The following is an 18,271-nucleotide window of genomic DNA, read 5'->3' on the forward strand; positions in this document are numbered from 1 at the left end:
TGCTGATGCTTTGTTTTACTGCATGCACAGAAGAGAGAGCAAAGTATGCCCAGGGTAGATTAATCACCCTTTGTCTAGGAGACAGTGTCTTATGGCCAGCTGGTTATTGTTATTTTCAGCTTTTTGCACTGCTAGGGGTTGCTGATGCTGCTTGTGCAAATCTTTTTTTTTTGCTACCAGTATGAGAAAGTAGTGACAGGAGGTTGAAACAGGAGAAGTGGCTTTAAAAGAACAATTGGTTTAGCAAGGGTGGCAGCTTTTAAAGGAATTTCTCCACTGTAGTTCATCCTTTAGGAAAAGGTGTTTTTATGAGGAGCTGGCCAGTCATCTGTGCCTATGCTGACAGACCTTGTAGTTAGGATCTTGCATTTGTTGTTCAGGTGTTTTTTCTTTTCTGGTCCCAAACTGCCCACATACTGCTTGTTCAGCTGTTTCTGAGCTTGAACTCTTGGCATGAGAAGGGCCTTGTTCACTAAAGAGCAGCACAGCTGCCAAGTCTGTCTTTTGTCCAAAGCAAAATAACTGGAGGCAGAGTTTGAGAAGGAAGAAACTGGAATTTCATTCTGAGGGCTGTGCAGAGGCAGCCTGGGTGGGTGGGTGGAGGACAGGGATACTACAGCCCAGCTCAGGCTAATATTGCGGCCAACTTGCTGCTTCCTTTTTGCAGCCTTTTCAACTGCCCCTTGCTGGTCAGCTTGAGACCAAGAGCTTAAAGCTGAATGAAACAGTTTAACAAACAAAATCCATACCTCTCCCTGTTCATTGTGTAGAAGACCTGTAGCTAAGTACTTGGTGTATTATCTTTGTCTGCAAAAATAGTGTTGAAAACCATGTACCTGTCCTGACCCTGGATACAGTGGGGATGAGTACACTGGAACAGATCTAAATTATCCTGTGTATTACACAGAGGAAATCCTACCAAGGTTCTAACTGTGGTCTCTGTCCTGCTCCAGCTCATCACTGCAGTTGTAACAAAGAACTGGAAAGAGATTGTGCAGTCTTGTGACCTGCAGAATTGGAGAGAGGCTCTGGCTGCTGTGCTCACTTATGCCAGGCCAGACGAGTTTACAGCCCTTTGCGGTAAGGATACTTCACAGACTGGTTAATTCTGGAGCAGTACCATGGCTTTGCTCGGCCAGTTGCTTCCCCAGCTTCAGCAGTGGTGGGGAGGGATCACCAGAGTGATTCACCAGCATCTTTGTTTGTATTTTATCTAGATCTCCTGGGTAGCAGGCTGGAAAATGAGGGGGACAGCGTTCTGCAGACACAAGCTTGCCTGTGTTACATTTGTGCCGGCAATGTGGATAAGCTCGTTGCTTGTTGGACCAAAGTTCAGGATGGAAATAGCCCCTTGTCCCTTCAGGTTGGTAATTCTTTTAAGAAAAATGTTGGAAATAATGGACTGCAATCATTTGGCTCTTAAATCAAATTACCTAGTGTAGAGCTTTGCTGACTGATGTGCATCAGGATGCAAGCCTTTCCTTTCTGGAAAAATAACACATAAATGTGCTACTGGAAAATGTGTTGGGAAGTACAGTGGCCCTTGTGCTTGCCTTGTTCTTTGGGTGGTGCTGCTAATACACTTGTGTAAAAACAATTGTAGTACTTACTGTCTTGGTAAAGAAGGGTCTTTCAGTGCTTACATCTTTTGCAGTTAGGAAATACTTGGACTTTTATACTTTTGGAAGTTCAGGAGAAGAAATCAAAAGAATTAGATTTAAATCTGGAGAGACAATTGTAGGAAGGCTCTCATGAGAGTTTTCTCTAGGGGTTTGCATATACAAGGCTTGGTTTCCAGCAGTGGAAAACATTGCTCCTAGCAGATATCTTGAGGGAATAGGATTGATGAGTGGAATTAAGTAGTTATGGAAAAATTTATTTTATAGTACAATGTTAGTTTCTTCCATGTGTTCAAGGCCTTTGAAGGATGAGTTTTGGAAAGTATTTATTTGATGATACTGTGAGACTATTGTGTAGTTAATTGAAGGAACTGATGTGTATCTGAGTTTTGCTTCATGTCATTAACTCTCTCCAGTTTTGAATTATCAAAATTATTTAATTTTGAGGGCTTTATTTACAGATTTACCTTCAGTTTGAATTTGCATTTTGATTGCATGGCTTTGGCCTCTCAGACAGTAAAATTGAAAAATATTGTTAAAGTCCTAATTAGGTGGCTTGTTTACTATGATAGTGGCAATAGAAGTTGTTGGTTGGTTTTTTTTACTTGCCTTTTTTGAAGTGCTGATTTGTTGGGAAAAACAAATGGTTAGAAAACAATCTATTAGTAATGTATGGTTGAAATCCTTTGTGTGGTACACTCTCATTAAATCTCTTGTAAGATTTTAAAAAGGGGTTTCGTTTTGGCAAATGAATATTTGTACTATAAATACAGTAAGAAAAACATGAGAGAATGGAACAGAAAATGTTCCTGTAATTTAGGACTAGAAGGAAACCCAACCAAGACCAGCTCTGGTGTTTGGGGATGTGCAAGGAAGGCAAGATATAGAGTATTTCTGGTGAATATCAGGAAAACCATTTTGCTGTAACAACTAGAAAACTATGGACAACTCTCCCAAGGGAGTTTTTAGCTCCTTTTAAGATGGATAAGAGCTGACTTACTAAAACACTGTAAATGAACATGCAGCAGCCTGGCACTAGTAGTGATGACAGCTGTGATGTTTGTTTGCTCTGAGGCTGTCACTAGATAGTTTTATGAAAGCATCCACTTGGTGGACATGCTTAGTGCTGATAGGACCCTGAAATCCTGTTTAATGAAAGCAGTTCTCTTGAACTCTGCTGGCTTTGCTGTTAGAAGCTGCTTGGTGGGTGGTTGCTGTTCCGTCCTCTGGGAACAGCCGTGCCTTTGGTGCAGCTGTGGCTGTTTGGGAAACCTGCGCTTGGCTTGGGCTCCCCTTTGGGTGAGAGGGGTCCTGCAGGGCTGCCCTGAGGAGCAGCTCTCCACAACAGTCCTTAGCCAAGACCTCCTTCACTTCATTGTTCTCACTTGTGGGTGGGTTTTTCCCCTTCTGCTCTTTCAGGATTTAATAGAGAAGGTCGTGATCCTGCGCAAAGCTGTGCAGCTCACGCAGGCTGTGGACCCGAATGCCGTGGGGGCCCTTTTGGCTGAGAAGATGAGCCAGTATGCCAACCTCCTGGCTGCTCAGGGAAGCCTGGCTGCAGCATTGACCTTCCTCCCTGCCAACTCCAACCAGGTATGGAGCCTTCAGGCTCTTTGCTTCCCCTCTCTCTCTGTGAACCAGTGTGCTTTGGAGCAAAGGTCTCTTCACAGTGGAGTTCGGCATCAGTACTGCCACTTGACATGCACCTTGGGATGTGACAGCCAGGCTGTTCCCTCACCCTGCACTGGCCTCACTGAGCTGGCAGACGTGCACAGACTTCAGCTCCCTCTTGGTTTCACACCCTTGTGCCTGCAGCCAGTGACTGCCAAAGGGTGTCCCTCCTGAAAGCCAGACACAGTGAATGCCATGACATGACATTTGGTTGTTGTCTTCTGACTTCATCTTCCACCAGCTGATATTTGTAGACAGGCTGGTTTGGGAATGAGGCAGGCACTTGTAAGGCAGTTCCAATGGCCTCATGTCTCATGCAGAAAAGACTTATTCCAATGAAATAAAGCAGAGCAGGCTTCTGGGAGAGCTCTTCAGTGAGTGGCCACTCTGCCTCTCGGTGTGATACACCGGGTGCCAGGCAGTGCATTTGCCCTCCCTTCACTGCCCTTTTCTGATTGCAGCCAAACATCGTGCAGCTACGGGACAGGCTTTGCAGAGCCCAAGGGGAGCTCCCAGCGGGACAGGATGGCCTCAAGGGACCATATGAGAGAGAGCCCATGCCCAAAGGACGAGCTGGCCCGGTGGCTGGACGGATGCAGGCGCCCCAGGCTCCAGCCCAGCAGTACTACCAGCAGGTGAATGGGCTTTGGCAATAAGGGAGGGACACGGTGCTTGAGTTCTGGAGAGTGATGGATGTAATAATTTTTTTCCTTTCTCTTGATCTGAGGCTGTGTGACAAACCTCTACTGAGAGCCTTGTGGTGAAGGTCCTTGGTGCTTCCTGTCAGTCAGTACAGATGCCTCCTTTACTTCTCATCTGGAAACATTCTTTAAACACCTTATCAAGTAGCCTGCTTCCGAAGATTTGGTCTTTCCCCACTTTGTTTGAAAATGTGCTTCAGTGCCAAGAGCAGCTGTGTGGGAGAGCACTGCAGGAGTTCTCTGTGCTCCCTCTCACAGTCCCTGGTGTTGTCCCATCCCTGCAGGCCTTGGGGCTCACCAGCCTCCCTGGGGCGGATTATTCCCACCCCCAGCTCTGATTTTGTCTGCAGAAGTTGCTGAGCAGTGGCAATAGCAAACTGAGGGCACATTTCAGCAGCTGTGGGTACAGCCTGCTGTGAAAAGACTTTCCCAGCCAGCTGTAAGGGGCATGGGCTGGTGGGGAGGCTGAGAGTGAGCTGGGCTTACAAGACAGACCTGGTGAGTATAAGACTAATAAGGGAGCTGTGCAGGGAGGAAGAGGAGGAATGGGGGAGGAAAATTCCCTGGTTTTGCCTCTAACCTGAGGATGACACTACAAGAGAACACACTGGCCATCAGGGCAGTGTGGTGTGTTGGGCAGCTCTGGCTGTGTGTGTGCTTAGAGAGCACTGTCAGGTCTCTCATCCCCCAGCACAGCACTGCAGCTCATCTGGCCTTGCTCTAAAGGTGCTCTGGGCTGGTCTTTTCTGAGAGCAGAGCTGTGTTAGGGCTGTGGGTGTTCTCCTTACACAGAGATTGGCACAAGCGAAGGTATCTCTTGTCTGTGCTGCTCTCAGGCAGTGCCTGCCAGAAAAACCAGGGCAGGAAAGAAAGAAGGGATGAAAGATTGGGGGGGAGTTGGGCAGTGCATGCCTCTGCCTTCTCTCCAGAGTGTTAGCAAGGTAGATTTCAGAAAGGACAAAGCATTCATCCAGGATTTACCTTGCTAACCCCACTGCATATGATTTTAAATGCATCATCATTAATAATCAAGTCTACTGTGCTGTCTATGTCTTTGGCCGTCTTCCTTGTAAGCAATGAGTTGCCTTGAGAAGCGAAGCTGTGTGTTTCCTGTTTGGCTCTGGAGAATAGCAGCTCTCCTCTAGATGTTGAGATAGGAGCAATGTTTTTTTAAACTAGAGCTCCCTCTTTCTCCCACTGTTTCCAGAATGCCTCAAGCAATTATTTCAGCAAGCCCTGCTCATTAAAGGCTGGGTGTATCACAACCCCTCAAGTTCACCGGGAGTTACTACCCTCTGTGGTCCTGGCTTTTCAGGGAGTTCATCCTCAGCAGGAAGGGCTTGAAGGGGACAGGTGTCAGTCAGAAAGGTTCTGAGCTGATGAACCAGAATGGAGAGAAATGACATATTTGAGTCTTAGGACACTTGCTTTGTTTGACTTCCTTTTAAGAAAGCGTGACTTGTTCAAGCTTGAGGCAGCCTTTGTTTAACTGCTGTCCCAAATAGGAACATGCACTTAACATTTGGATTCCTTTTTGCATAGTTTTGTGAACCCTCTTTTTCATCTGACTAAACCAGGCATGAAAGGGGGTGAAAAAGTCTTTTAGACACTCCAGTGATGAGTTATGCAGGCATTAGCAGTGGCTGTTGTGCAGTTGACTGCACCATTAGCCTAGCACTGTGTGCAGCTAGAGACACAGAGACTGAAGCCAGTTGAGCCAGCCAGGACTGCAGGGTCACAGCTTTCCCTCTGCCTATGCCAGCCATGTTGTCCTGCTGTTGGGCAGCACACCCACTCCTTGCTCAGGAATGTGACAGGCACAGGAAGTTCTTGATTTCCGTCTCATCAGAAAGGTAGAAGTGGTTGTATGGAATTGAAGCCGTTTGGAGTGGCAAAGAAGGAAAATAGAGGAAAGGAGCTACGGGAGACTGGCTGGGGAGCAATTACCATTATGATGTGTATTTGTGCATGTGCAAGAGCTGAATATCAGATTTTAACCTTTTTAAATTCATCTGAAGCTCAGTTTAAACAGACTCCTTTTGTGTGAGGCGTATGTTTGAATTTAACACGGAACCTGGGGCTTGCAGCTGTGGTTAGTGATGCTCGCTGCCATGGACTAATGGCGGGGGGGCCGTATGCAGTAGGAAAATGTGCTGAAAGCTGGAGACCTGGCTGACTGGCACAGGTAACACTGCACTTGCTCCACAGCCTGTTGCAGCTGCAACTCCACTGTGCTTCGTCCTCACTCTGCAATTCACTTTGGCTCCAGTGCACAGTGATTTTTGTCTGTCTTGAATGCAATTTCCTTCTTCCTCTGAGATTTCATGGCTGTTACAAGTGCCAGCATGCAAACCTTCTTGTGTTCACTTCTTTGCATCTTGTTTTGTGAAACCCTTTAGACTTTTTTATTGTTTTGTTTTCCATGATTGGTATTTCTTTGTTCGATTCAGGTTAGAATTGCCCCTACTGTCACTACCTGGAGTAACAAAACTCCTACTGCCCTTCCCAGCCATCCTCCTGCAGGCTGTCCCTCTGACATACAGGTATAACCTTCATTATTCCTCTCTGAGCCTCTGCTCCACCCCGGTATGTCCCCTGGTATAGTCTGTGTACTTGGCACAGCCTGGTACAGATAGATGGAAGGAGCAGCTCTCATGTGTGCTCTGGTTTTACTCCTCTGCATCTCGTTACTTTTTTTGTTCACCAATGCCCAGATGAGCGGCACTGGAAAGCCTTGAGTGGGAGCTCAGTGTGACCTGAGTCTCCCCAACCCTTGCCCCACACTGGAATATTTGAAGTATGATTTTTCCTTTCCCCTTTTCCATGGAGATTAGAAGCTTCAGAGTTAACGTTTAAGTTTAGTTGAAAGATGGCAGGGTGCTCTCGGGCTGCCTGAACACCAGGCAGTACGGGAAGGGAGCTCTTCCTTGTGCAGGAAGGTGTGTGCTGCTCTGCTTGCTGCTGAAGTCACTGCACATCCAGCTGTGCTTCCAGTGCTGTGCTGGGCACCCTAAGGCACTGGGGTGCTTGGAGGCATTTGCCCCTGTGCTGGTGATTCCCTTCCTCCAGGGAATGTGGTTTTGGGCCTTGAAACGTGAACTGGTCATTTTGCAGCAGTTCTGCTTCAGCACTGCATTACCATTACTGATTAAACCCTGTCCCTCCCAACCATTTTTCCTGTAATCTTTTTTCTTTTTGCAGGGAGACAACCCACCTCCTCCAGGGTTTATTATGCCAGGTGCTGTTGGCCCCAGCATGCCACCGCAGCAAGCCACATCTTCCAACTACAGCATGTACTCACAAGCAGGAACACGGCCAGCATACCCACAGAGTGAGTAACAGCAGCTTCCCCCTCTCTTTCCCACCCAGGTGGGCCAGCATTAACTCAGGAATAACCAGTCCTCTCCTTGTGGTTGGGAGTGTTGAGACCAAGCCAGTCCCACAGTTCCTGCGGGGTGGGGAGAAAGGTGAGGTGACATTTGAGTATTGTCATTTCTTGATGGGGTCCAGACAGACACCCTCTGTCAAACATTCCTCCTCTGCTGAGGTGTCTACCCACAGCTCTCAGACTCACTCAACAGCTGGCCTTGCCCAAGGTTGTGCTAGGGTCAGAAACTCCAAAGTCTGAGTCCTGGGAAAGCAGCACAGGCCTGGTAAGGAGGGACACAGCACATCTATGTGCATCTGGGCCATCCATTTCTCATTGGGGCTCCATGGAGATGGGAAAGGGGATGAGGAAATGAGAGCAGTAGTAGAGGTGAGTGAAGAAGGGGGCAGAGCCCTGACACACTCAAAGCAAGGACTGAAATTACTGGCATGATGTAGGAAAAATGGCCATAGATGGGCAGAGGCAGTGAAATAGGCTGCAGGGCCCACAGTGAAAGCCTGTGAGCTTACATTCCCTTCCAGAGTCTGTTCGTTTCCTTGGCCTGGGCTTTCCCTTTGTAAAAACCTGGGGTAGGGCTTTCCCTGCCCTGTGAACCCCTGTGAGGATGGCAGGGGTGCAGAAGACCACAGTGTCCGTGTGTCCCAGCCCGCCCCAAACAGCATGGTGGCTCTGGGCTGGAGAGTGTGTGTGGGAGAGGAGGAGTCCTTTGAGCCAAGGCCATCCTCTCTGTGCCTCCCTGCTCCCAGCGACAGGCTGGGGATTCGAGCAGTCCTATAAGTGCAGGCAGAGCTGTGGGAGCCAGGATTTGGCTGGGCAGGTAAGTGGTTTCGGGGGGTAGGGGGATGAAGAGAGGAGAGTCAGGAAGCAGAGGCAGATGAAACTGCTGCTCTGTTATGAACTCACTGACTGACTGTTTTTTCTCCCTGTTTGTAGCATATCAGGCCACACAGCAGTACTCCTCTGGAACAGGGGGACCAGCTCTCTATCAGCCTCAGCAGCCTGTTGCTGTCCCTGCTTCAGCCTCTTACCCCAGCCCTGCCCCTAACACCACCCCTTCCTACCTGCCCTCTGCCCCTGCCCACTCCATGTCCTCCCCACTGTACCCCGGGCAGCCTCAACCCTCCCCAACAAGCCTGAATCCCATCTCATCCTACCCTGTTCCTCCTTCTGGCACATCCTTTCAGCATGGCAGGCCAGGACCTCCAGCAACTTCTGTGGCTTATGCATTACCTACTGGACCAACAGGTACTCTGCCTGCAACCAGTGACCTTCCTGCATCCCAGAGAACAGGTCTGCGCTTGGACAGGGGGGCAGGCAGGGAGGAGGGAGGGGGTCGGTCTTCACCCACTCAGTTAAATATGCACTTTTTTCCTTGTGAATGCTCTGCAAAATGTTTGCTTTTGCTTAGAGATCAGTTCAAAGCATTTCTAAACCACATCATCACCCCTGTGCATCCGTGATAGGGCTGTTGGTGCACTAAGCAGCATGAGCAGTCACCTTTCTCTGGCGAGCCAGACCTTGCCACAGTCACAGAGCTTTTGTCTTGCCCAGGACAGGATGCTACAACAGGCTTGTTATGAGGCTGTTGTATGCCATGGATGGATCATGGCTCAGTTTTATCACTGGCGTCAGAGCCTGTGTTGTGACTGGAGAGCAAAGTACAAAAATGAGCAAGTTTTCCTAATCGCTGCAGACAAGATGATCCTAGTTCTCCTCGCAGAATGATTTTGCAGATGTGATTTGTCCCTGTATCCCTGGTTCTTGAGCAGCCTTTTAAGCCCAGGATTGGCAGCATATTTAATTCAAACAGCAGTTCCTGTGGCATCAGCTCCTTTTCACTATTTTGTCCCTAACCTCTTATGGTGATGGGATTTTACTGTAGCTGCAACTGCCTTAAAAGATAATCAGAAGTGATTTAGAAATGCTTTCACACGTCTCTTCCCTGAATGTCAATTAAAAGCATGTGTGTGTGGCTGACACGTAGGAGCATGTTGGAGCAGGCTTGGTGAGAGAGCACTCGCTGAGGTGGGGCTCTGTGTCTGCTTGTGACTGCCTGGATGTCACTGTTTGCCGTGGGACAGTGACCTTGCCTGCCATAACAAACCTGTCCCTTCACTTAGCAGCCTGTGAAGCAGCAGCTTTGCATGCCAGACAGTGCAGGAAGAATCAGTAGTCCTTTTCTAAACCTGCTCATAAACATACTTGACATCCAGGTGGTCCAGCTGAAGAGTCAAGGACCAGATCTGGGAGGCAGAGAGTACAGGGAATGCTGGGCAAGATTTGAGGGATGTTTTGGGGATGTTGACTCTGCTGACAGGCCCTAATGTGCACACCGTCATTCCCTCTCTTATTTTAAAAGTCTGTTAGGGGTGATGCAGTGCAGAAAAGCCATTTTGCCTTTGGCAGCATGAATCCTATGAGTAGATGCTCCTGTTGGTGTCCTTGGGGCTGGCAGCTCACATACCCCCTTGCATTTGGGGGAAAAGCAGTCTTTTGCCCTGTCAAAAAATAGGTGTAGGGCTGCCAGAGTTGCAAGGGGAGAAAAGACCTTTTCCATTCACCATGCAGCCAGATTTGGTGTCCTGTTTGTTCTTGGAGGTGCTCTACTGTGACCTCTCCTGACCCCATGTTACGGGGCATGTCAAATTTGAATCTAAGCCAAAGGAGTTACTAAATTGGATGGTGGAAGAGGTATTGGATAGGATTCTAGGCCTGGGATGTCAAGCAGCACATTATAATGCAGACAGCATAGCTTCTGCACCTCCAAATAAATGCAAGGAGCAAGAAAATTGTTCTTTCTTACCCATTTTACTACTCAGCTTGCGTCACTGGCAGGCACTTCGGATCTGCCACTTGCTGGCTTTCTTGCAGTGACGTGACATAGTCCACGTGGCATGCTCAGAGTGGGTGAAGCTCTTTTCAGCGTTCAAAGTTGTTCATATTAGGCTTTTTATAAAACTTTCTGAGAACTATCCATGCTGCATATGTTCTTCTCAGCAGGTGTGGTGAGAAGGTAGCCAGTACAAAGTGTCAGACCTTCAGGAACCCAAACTTGGGCATCCTCTCCGATTTCTGCAGCCTTAGGCTGAAATGCAGAGGTGGACTCCAGGGCATGGCGAGGTGCTGAGGGCCAGGATGGCTCATGCATACACACAAGTGATGGGTGCAGCTGGAGAACTATGGAAAAAAGATTGAAGAGCACACTCTGTTCTCTTCCAGTGTTTAGATTACACCTTTCAGAAAGCATGCAAACAAGAAGGAAAAGAATCTTTTTTTCTAAGTGCAGCAGTGACAGTGTACGTGCTTAATATGCCTTACCACCAACACATTTTCTGAGCAGCTGCAGTGCCTAGTGAGGGATGCCTTGGCAGGAGATCCTGTAGAACCACAGAGATCTGCAGCCAGAAGTAGATCTCACCTGTGACTCGGAGTGTTCTGCTGCAGTGATACTGATCCTGGCAATGAAGTAGTGTGCTTTTGTGTGGGGTGATGATCTTATCTGGGAACATCATGCTTCACTTTGCAAATGTGACTCATTTAAAGGCAGGAGTAAGGGAGGAAGGAATCTCAAATTTGAACTCTTGAGAAGCACCTGACCTTTGACCTGGCTTGGATTTAAAGATGCACTTAAAAAGAAAGAGTTCTGTAAATATTTTCTGCTTTTTTGCAAAGGTATATAACATCAATATGTTAAGCTGTGCTCAGAGCTTCAGTAAGCAAGAAAAGCCCACATGTAATTTTATTTTCAACCCCTCTCACTTTATAGATCTTTGAACCTACTTTCAAGGAAGTTCTAATTCTCAGCATCCTGAATCTTGTTTGACAATGCAGTAGACCAATTCTGAGCTAAAGGAAGGGTTTGCACCAGAACTATGAGCAGGCCAACCCCAGGGACAGGAGTTACCTCATCCCCAAAGCTCCTTCACTCTTTGAAATGGTGTGGGCTTTATTGGCTGCATTTTGCCATTTGGATTTATTGCTCAGTCTGAGCAGGCAGTGTGTCTCTGTGTGTGAGTGTAAGGTTGATATGTGAACATACTTGGGTTGCTGGGCTGCATGCAGTTGAGAGTGTGCCTTGATTTGAGAAAATACTTGGAGATCCACCTTAAGTTCAAGTACTTCAAGCATCAAAAAGCTTTCTGGAATGGTAAAACAATGTGGAGAATATTGTGGCTAAGAATAATGGTCTGTCAGCTGCACTGGAATAAAAAATGAGAACAGCAGAAAAGATAAGAAAATGGGCCAGAACCCTGCAACATTTGTTATAAACAACTAGAAGCACTGATTTACTGCATGGAAAGAGCAACAGGCTTGTTTTGGGGGAAGGCGAACAAAAGGAATTCCATGGGGGTTTGAATAAATGACCTGTCTCCAAGCTGGCATATTAATTAGGTTAGGTGTTTTTTCTGCTGATGCATGTTGTGAAACTAAATTGCTGGTCAAAAATTAAAGACCAACTGCTTAATTATTTTTGAAGAATTTTTTTTTTTTTTAGTTATCTTTGCATTTTGTCTGCAGAAAGTCTACCATCTCAAGACCAGGCCTCTCCCTTCGCAGGTGAACTAGGTACCACCTAACCTGAAAATAATTACAGCCACTACATGAAATTAATTGAACGGACATCAGTTATGCAAACGTTCTTTTAGAGGACATTAAGTGTGATGCTGTTTGCCAATTAGACTTTGATTAAATCGATTTTTAATTCCTTAATTGAAACCAATAACAATATATCTGGAGTTTTTAACCACAGAAACAAATTCTTTTAAAATATTTTCCTTTTTAATGCAAATTATTCCAGGAAATTAACAGGAGTAACAGTCTGGGAGATTTTCTTAACGTTACTATCAGTTGGACTCCCTGTATCTGAAATAGTCTAGGATTTTCTGGATAGGAAGGAATAGAGGAGGCTGCCAGGAGATGGCACTGCCTTTGGTTAAAGAGAAAGCAGACGTGAAAGGGGTTTTAAATAGTTTTTCATTTACCCCTTTAAGATGCTCTGGATGTGGAACTTGCTTGACAAAAGCTCGGGAGCAAATGAAATTTCAGATAAATTGAGCAAATTCTGCAGTAATGTTAAGCTGTGCAGTCTAAGGTAAATTCGTCATCTGCTAAGTGAAAAACACTGTGGTGAAAAAGTCCATTGAGCAGGGATTTGGTTTTGTTGGCTTTTTGTGGCTTTGTGCAATAAATCCTGATTATTCGGGGAGGCCCCGGTAATGCCTGGATGTAATGCAGTGGGCCCGATTCCATGTGCTCCGTGAGGAGATGGGCAGCTCTTTCTAATGCACTAATGGAGCTTTGGGGTGCAAATCTCGCAGCTGCAGGGGGCTTGTTTTCTTGGGAGAGCAGAAGGTTTGGTGCAGAGCAGCACCCCAGACTTGGAGTGAATCTGCTCAGACCTCCTCTGTGCTTCTTCCAGTTTCAAACAAATCACCCCTGGTGCAGAAAGCCAGACTTTTCCACCTTGCTCAAGCAGCTCTGCTCTGATTTGGGGATACAAAGCACCCAAAACGCTGCTGTAGCTGGCAGGGGAAAGCTGGGTTTGTAGCTCTTTTGTGTTTGCAAGGTGGCTGGGTGAATCTGGCCTGAAATGTTTAAGGCCTCTTATGCCTCTTCTTTTTGTGTGGTGTTGCTGGGGAACTTCATGTACAAATGTCACGGGTAAGCTCTCTTCACATGCACAGTTTGTGTAGCAGAGCTTTTTTGGGCATGTCTGCTCAAAGCTCTTTCTTCCTGCAAGAAAAGGAAAAGTTAATAATTAAGTTATTAACTTGAGAACGCTTGGTCAAGATCCCAAACCTGCCCAGCGGGTGTGGAGCCCAAAGGGTCTGATGGTAGGGATGTTGGAAGGCTCTGGCTGGCACAGGAGCTGCTCTGGCCCTTAGGGAAGGGCAGAGGAGCAGGCAGGAGAGGGCAAGGCTCTGCCAGTAGAGCCATGGCAGGGAGCTGGCTCAGCTGAGCTCAAGAAGGCATCACTGCCCTCCTCCCAGGTACTTACAGTCTCTGTTTCCTCTTTGTCCCAGGGCCTCAGAACGGCTGGAATGACCCTCCCACCCTGAACAGAGCTGCCAAGAAGAAGAAGGTACTCTAGGAAGTCCTACCTCAACACAACTGAGTGCTGGTCACTTGAAAAGCAATTGTTTAAGCTGCTCCTGGGAAACCTTTTGGCAGGATAAGGAAAGAGAAGGGTTAGCAGCAAACAAAAGCTGCACCTCACGAGCAGAAATGGCCTTAATGTGTCTCTAAATATGCATTATCCCTCTCCAAATATATAAGCCTCCAAAGAGATGGTGGGTTTTTGCTGAAGTTGTGGTTGTTAATGACAACATTGTTCCTGGTTTGAAGCAAATACTTCTGACTGTTTTCATCTGCAGGAAAGCAGCAGAGTTTTGCAGGAAATGATACTTAGGTAAAATGAGGAGGCTGTGCAAATTGTTACAGATTATTGATGTTGCTGGAGCTGAAAGCAATTTATCCTGATGAAGGGTCTGACCCTAAGAGATCTGTTAAGAGTAAGACAATTTCCGTGATGGAGATAATGTAGTTTTGCAAAACGGATTTAAATTGCAGCAGGGCAGGATAACTGGGAACACTTGGCATGGAGCAGAGTGAGCCTTTTCATCCCCTGGTGCTGCTGTAGCCTGGAGTTTCTCCATAGCAGTCAGTGTCATCCACCACTCTGACCCTGAGAAGCAAGAGTTGGTCTGGAGTGTCTAAAGTGTGCAGAGAACAAAAAAAGTTAGAGCAGGCAAGATAAGATCTGGGTGAAGGTGAAGGCAGAAGTCTTCCTTACCCTTTGGTCTCTGCAGTTCAAGGTGAAAAACCTTTTGGAGGTTGGTTAGAGAACTTTTAGTGTCAGAATGACTGCTGGAGCTGAGAGCTCAAGAGGCAGCCTTCTGCACACAGGGTTTTGCCACTTCTGTGTGTGTGTGTGTGTGTGTCACAGCCAGAGTGTCTGCTGTAGCCAAGGCTTGTGGGTTGGGTCCTTCTAAATGAGGAATGTGCTCCTTGCATTCCCTGTTGGGTATTTAACAAATCTGTCAGTTGTGTTTCTATGTTTGTTTCCCTTTTGTCCACTGTCTGAGGGGTGGTTTAGGATATTATAAAATGACTCACCACATGCACTATTACAAAATAGAAGGAATGTCTGGCATTTCAAGCCATAATTTTCAGCTGTTTTCCTCCTAACTAAGAACTTATTCACCACTCAAAAGTTTATTGCTGTGATTCATTTCTTTTATTACTGGCTTTGTTGCTGGATTGGGAATATTTTTTTTGCGGTCACAAACCACTAGCTTAATTCTAGGGTTGTTCATTCAGGGTTCTGTAATATTCCCTTTTTTTTTCCATGCGCACCCAAAGAAATGTGCACATTCCCATGGAAGCCCTTTTTCTGTTGTTTGGATTCCTGCATGATGTGTAGCAGAGGCCAGAAGCTCATTTTGTTGTCTCTTCCGTCTTCCAAATGTCTGTGAAACACCCCTGTGTCAAGACTGGCAGATGCTCGGGGATGAATCTGAAATGCCCTGGTAATCTGCCTTAGTGCAGACCTGTGTGCCAGAAGCTTGAAAAGCTTTCAGAAGCTTTACTGGGGCATGTTGCTGGCTGTGACCTACGTACTGCATGGACAAAAATACACCCTTGAAAGTGAGACACAAAAGTCTAAATATAATGACCCAATAGTAAGAATAGATGTAGGTGTGGGTTAGTTTTCTCTTCTAATAGTGCTGGTCTGCCACATCTCTGGTTTGTGCCCTTGGCCGAGGGAGAGTGGCTCTGATTTGAGGTGGCTGCACTCAGCTCTTGTGGCCAGGGGCAGGCTGGGCTGCCCCACGGCAGTTCCTACTGTGCAGCCCGAGGGATGGCTTTGGTTAGCCAGAGTGCAATCCTGTGTTGTCTGCCCCTGTTACTTCTGTATCCAGCACTCCCACTTACTGTGGTTTGGGAAGTCTGTAAGAGCTGGGTGTTGTGCTGTGCCTGCAGCAGCCACACCAACACAAATGCCCTGCTTTTTTCCCAGGTCCCTGACAACTTCCTGCCCCCGGTCCCCATCACTTCCCCCATCATGAACCCGCTGGCGGATCCACAGGCTCAGATGCAGCAGCCCCCGGCTCCAGCACCGCCCAGCAGTGCACCCAGCTTCCAGCCTCCACACCTCCCTGCAGGGCAGATGGTGCTGCAGGGTGGCTTCCAGCCTGCTTCCCAGCCCCTGGGGCCATCCATCATGCCACCCACTGTTTCCAAACCCAGCACGGAGGGGGCCCCGGGGGCCCCAATCGGCAATGCCATCCAGGTAACGTAGCCCCAGCACTGCATGGGTTTGTTTGTCCATCAGTAGAGCCTGCCAGGCAGGATCCTGTTATCCAGGCTTTTCTTGTAGCTGCAAAGTGTACTGTGGAGTTTCTAGGCACTGGCTGTGTGCCGTGCTGGCATTTTGGTACTGTAACCTCCACCTAGATGCCACACTAATCCTATAGTCAGTATGGGCCAACAAGCTGCTTCCTTCTGCAACTTCCACACCTTCCCAGAGGGAGCAACAGCAGGTGCTGGTAAAGTCACCTCCACACACCCACAGGGAAGAAATAGGAGTTGTGCCAAGCTAGCTAATAATGCCACTCAGTTTAGCTGAAAACAACATGTGGGCACAGTGACCTGGAAAAGTCTCACCTGTTCTCTGTTGCTCAGCACGTGCAGGCACTGCCCACAGAGAAGATCACCAAGAAGCCCATCCCTGAGGAGCACCTTATTCTGAAGACTACATTTGAAGCTCTCATCCAGAGGTGCCTGCTGTCTGCCTCTGATCCGGTAGGCGACTTCTGTGATGTGTGATTTCTGGTAACAAACTCATTTCAAAGGGAAGCAACAGTTAGCTGAGAAAGGGGAAGGTTAACAGCTTTAACACAACCACTGGAGCTGGATAGGAAAAACATTTCCCATGGCAGCCAGTACTTTGTAAATGAGCCATCCCTCCCAGAGCTTCTCAATTATTTCTGATGGCCAGTAAATAACATGCCACCACAAAGCCCAGATGCTGACTGTTCAGCTTGTGCCTGCCACATGCTACAAGGTGGTGCTGGTGGTGTGCAGAGGGCTTTGTGCCCTGAATCTGCATGGTCAGCAGCACAGACTCATGCTCTTCTTGGTTTGGAATCACTCAATTGCTCAAAATCCTTTATTTAAAGGCTGTAGAGAGCATATATACACGTGTGTGTATATATATAGTGTATACAGCATTCCTTTTGACCTTCACTTCCTCTAAGTGTCCCTTCTCCTAGACAGACAAAGAAGGCAAAAGCATTCCACTCACATCTGCACCTGGGGATTGCTTTTCTGCACTACCAACACATTTTGCTTGCTTCTTGTTAAGTCTCTCTGATTTTGTTAGGCAGAGAAAGTGTTTCAGCCCAGGGAGACAAGAGACACCACCCTGACTGTACACATCAGTTGTTGTCAGAGCAAATACAGGCACTGCTCAACTATTACATTCTAAAGGGGAAAATGGGAACGGGCACTAAAGAGCAAGGAGAACAACCAGTTTGCACTTCCACCTAATTGCTTTGGCTGGAGAGATGCCTTGCAGTTTCCTAGACACCATTTATTCCTCTTTGTCCTAGCTGACTATCTGTAAAATGAAAGTAGCATGTGCACCTTTCATGGGTTTTGAAACAAATGTTCTGTGGTCTATGTCTCTGAGAGTTAGCCAGTTCAAAAGAACTGGGGGTTTCATACCTGCTCCTCCTGGGGTACTTTTTCCTTAGATACCTCAGTTCCTTGATGACATAACTGCTGCTGAGGAGTTTTCCACATGTGGCCCAAGATCTGTGTGCTGTGTTCTCCTTTATGCCATCTGAACAGCTTTCCCTAATTTCTAGCACAGCAGGCAGCCATCAGTTGGTCTTCACCCTTGAGCTAAAGCATTCCCACAAGCTTTATTTTCTCCAGGATTTAATCCAGAGAAATGTTTCCAGTTGCCAGGGAAAATGGCACTTAGGATAAAGTGAAGATGGTTTCATGCACAGACTGATTTAGGAGGAAGTTCCATTACTCTTGTGCACTGATGACATTTCTGGTGCTGTTGACCAGCAGCTTTTTTGTGCTCCTGCAATTGTAACCTTGATGCTTTATTACTGTTTTATTACTCTGGAGTAAAAGCTACAATTTTAGATGTTGTTTGGGGGAAAAAAAAAAAAGTGGGTAAAAATTCATTTCTCCAGCAGCTGCAGCTCCAGGTGGAATGTACTGGGGTTATTTTAAGAGCCTTTGGTGGCAAAACAATTCCAGGCACATCAGTGGGTGGTTTACTTTATAAAAGTCATGGAAGCACAAAGGGTCTGTAAGGACAGATTGGGCTGGGCTATTAGCTGTTCTGTTGACACTAAAAACTTACATACAAACTGCTGGCTTTACTAATCACATGAGGAAAAATATAATTAGGATTTGCCATAAATGGTGACTGAGTTGTAAACACTTAGAACTTGAGTACTTGCATGTGCCCTTAAGCTCTCACTGATGTTGCTGGATACTTCATTCCAGTAAGAATTTTATCCAGTTATCACTATACTTTTTCAATGAACCATAGGGAAAAAAATCATGCTGCAACTCAGAATTCTGTCACTTTTCTTATCAGCTATGCCAGTGGGGTTTGCAAATGACCAGTGGCTTTTGGGGTGTACCTCTACTGTTTTCTAGTCTCTGTAGACAACTGGAGCATTTACATGTAGAGAACTACAGTCACATCACGTGGTCTTTCCTAGCAAAATCAGGAGAGAAGAGTACAGAACAATGAATCCAAATTATGTGTTAGGAAAATGTTGTTGAGAAAGGAATTTGATGTGCTGCATTGCTCTTTGCAATGATATCAGATTCGTCTGGGGTTCTTAAAATCACTATGC

The 18,271-nt window shown here is 46.8% G+C and overlaps 1 protein-coding gene across 14 annotated transcripts in view; it reads left to right on the top strand.

Annotated features, from left to right (window-relative positions):
• SEC31A (SEC31 homolog A, COPII coat complex component) overlaps positions 1 to 18,271 on the top strand; it is a 39,550-nt gene that overhangs the window by 19,724 nt on the left and 1,555 nt on the right. For 4 of the 14 annotated variants that reach the window (XM_069012957.1, XM_069012961.1, XM_069012959.1 and 1 more), the window contains 11 exons: positions 954 to 1,080; positions 1,218 to 1,363; positions 3,039 to 3,212; positions 3,752 to 3,925; positions 6,442 to 6,534; positions 7,193 to 7,322; positions 8,313 to 8,669; positions 11,898 to 11,945; positions 13,403 to 13,461; positions 15,400 to 15,672; positions 16,065 to 16,184. In XM_069012957.1, coding sequence (XP_068869058.1) covers positions 954 to 1,080; positions 1,218 to 1,363; positions 3,039 to 3,212; positions 3,752 to 3,925; positions 6,442 to 6,534; positions 7,193 to 7,322; positions 8,313 to 8,669; positions 11,898 to 11,945; positions 13,403 to 13,461; positions 15,400 to 15,672; positions 16,065 to 16,184 — 1,701 coding nt within the window. The remainder of the gene's footprint in view (positions 1 to 953; positions 1,081 to 1,217; positions 1,364 to 3,038; positions 3,213 to 3,751; positions 3,926 to 6,441; positions 6,535 to 7,192; positions 7,323 to 8,312; positions 8,670 to 11,897; positions 11,946 to 13,402; positions 13,462 to 15,399; positions 15,673 to 16,064; positions 16,185 to 18,271) is intronic. The other 10 variants (XM_069012962.1, XM_069012965.1, XM_069012964.1 and 7 more) reach the window with 7 other exon arrangements.

This window comes from Aphelocoma coerulescens, chromosome 4, assembly GCF_041296385.1.
Source record: "Aphelocoma coerulescens isolate FSJ_1873_10779 chromosome 4, UR_Acoe_1.0, whole genome shotgun sequence".
In the NCBI taxonomy this organism is placed as follows: domain Eukaryota; kingdom Metazoa; phylum Chordata; class Aves; order Passeriformes; family Corvidae; genus Aphelocoma; species Aphelocoma coerulescens.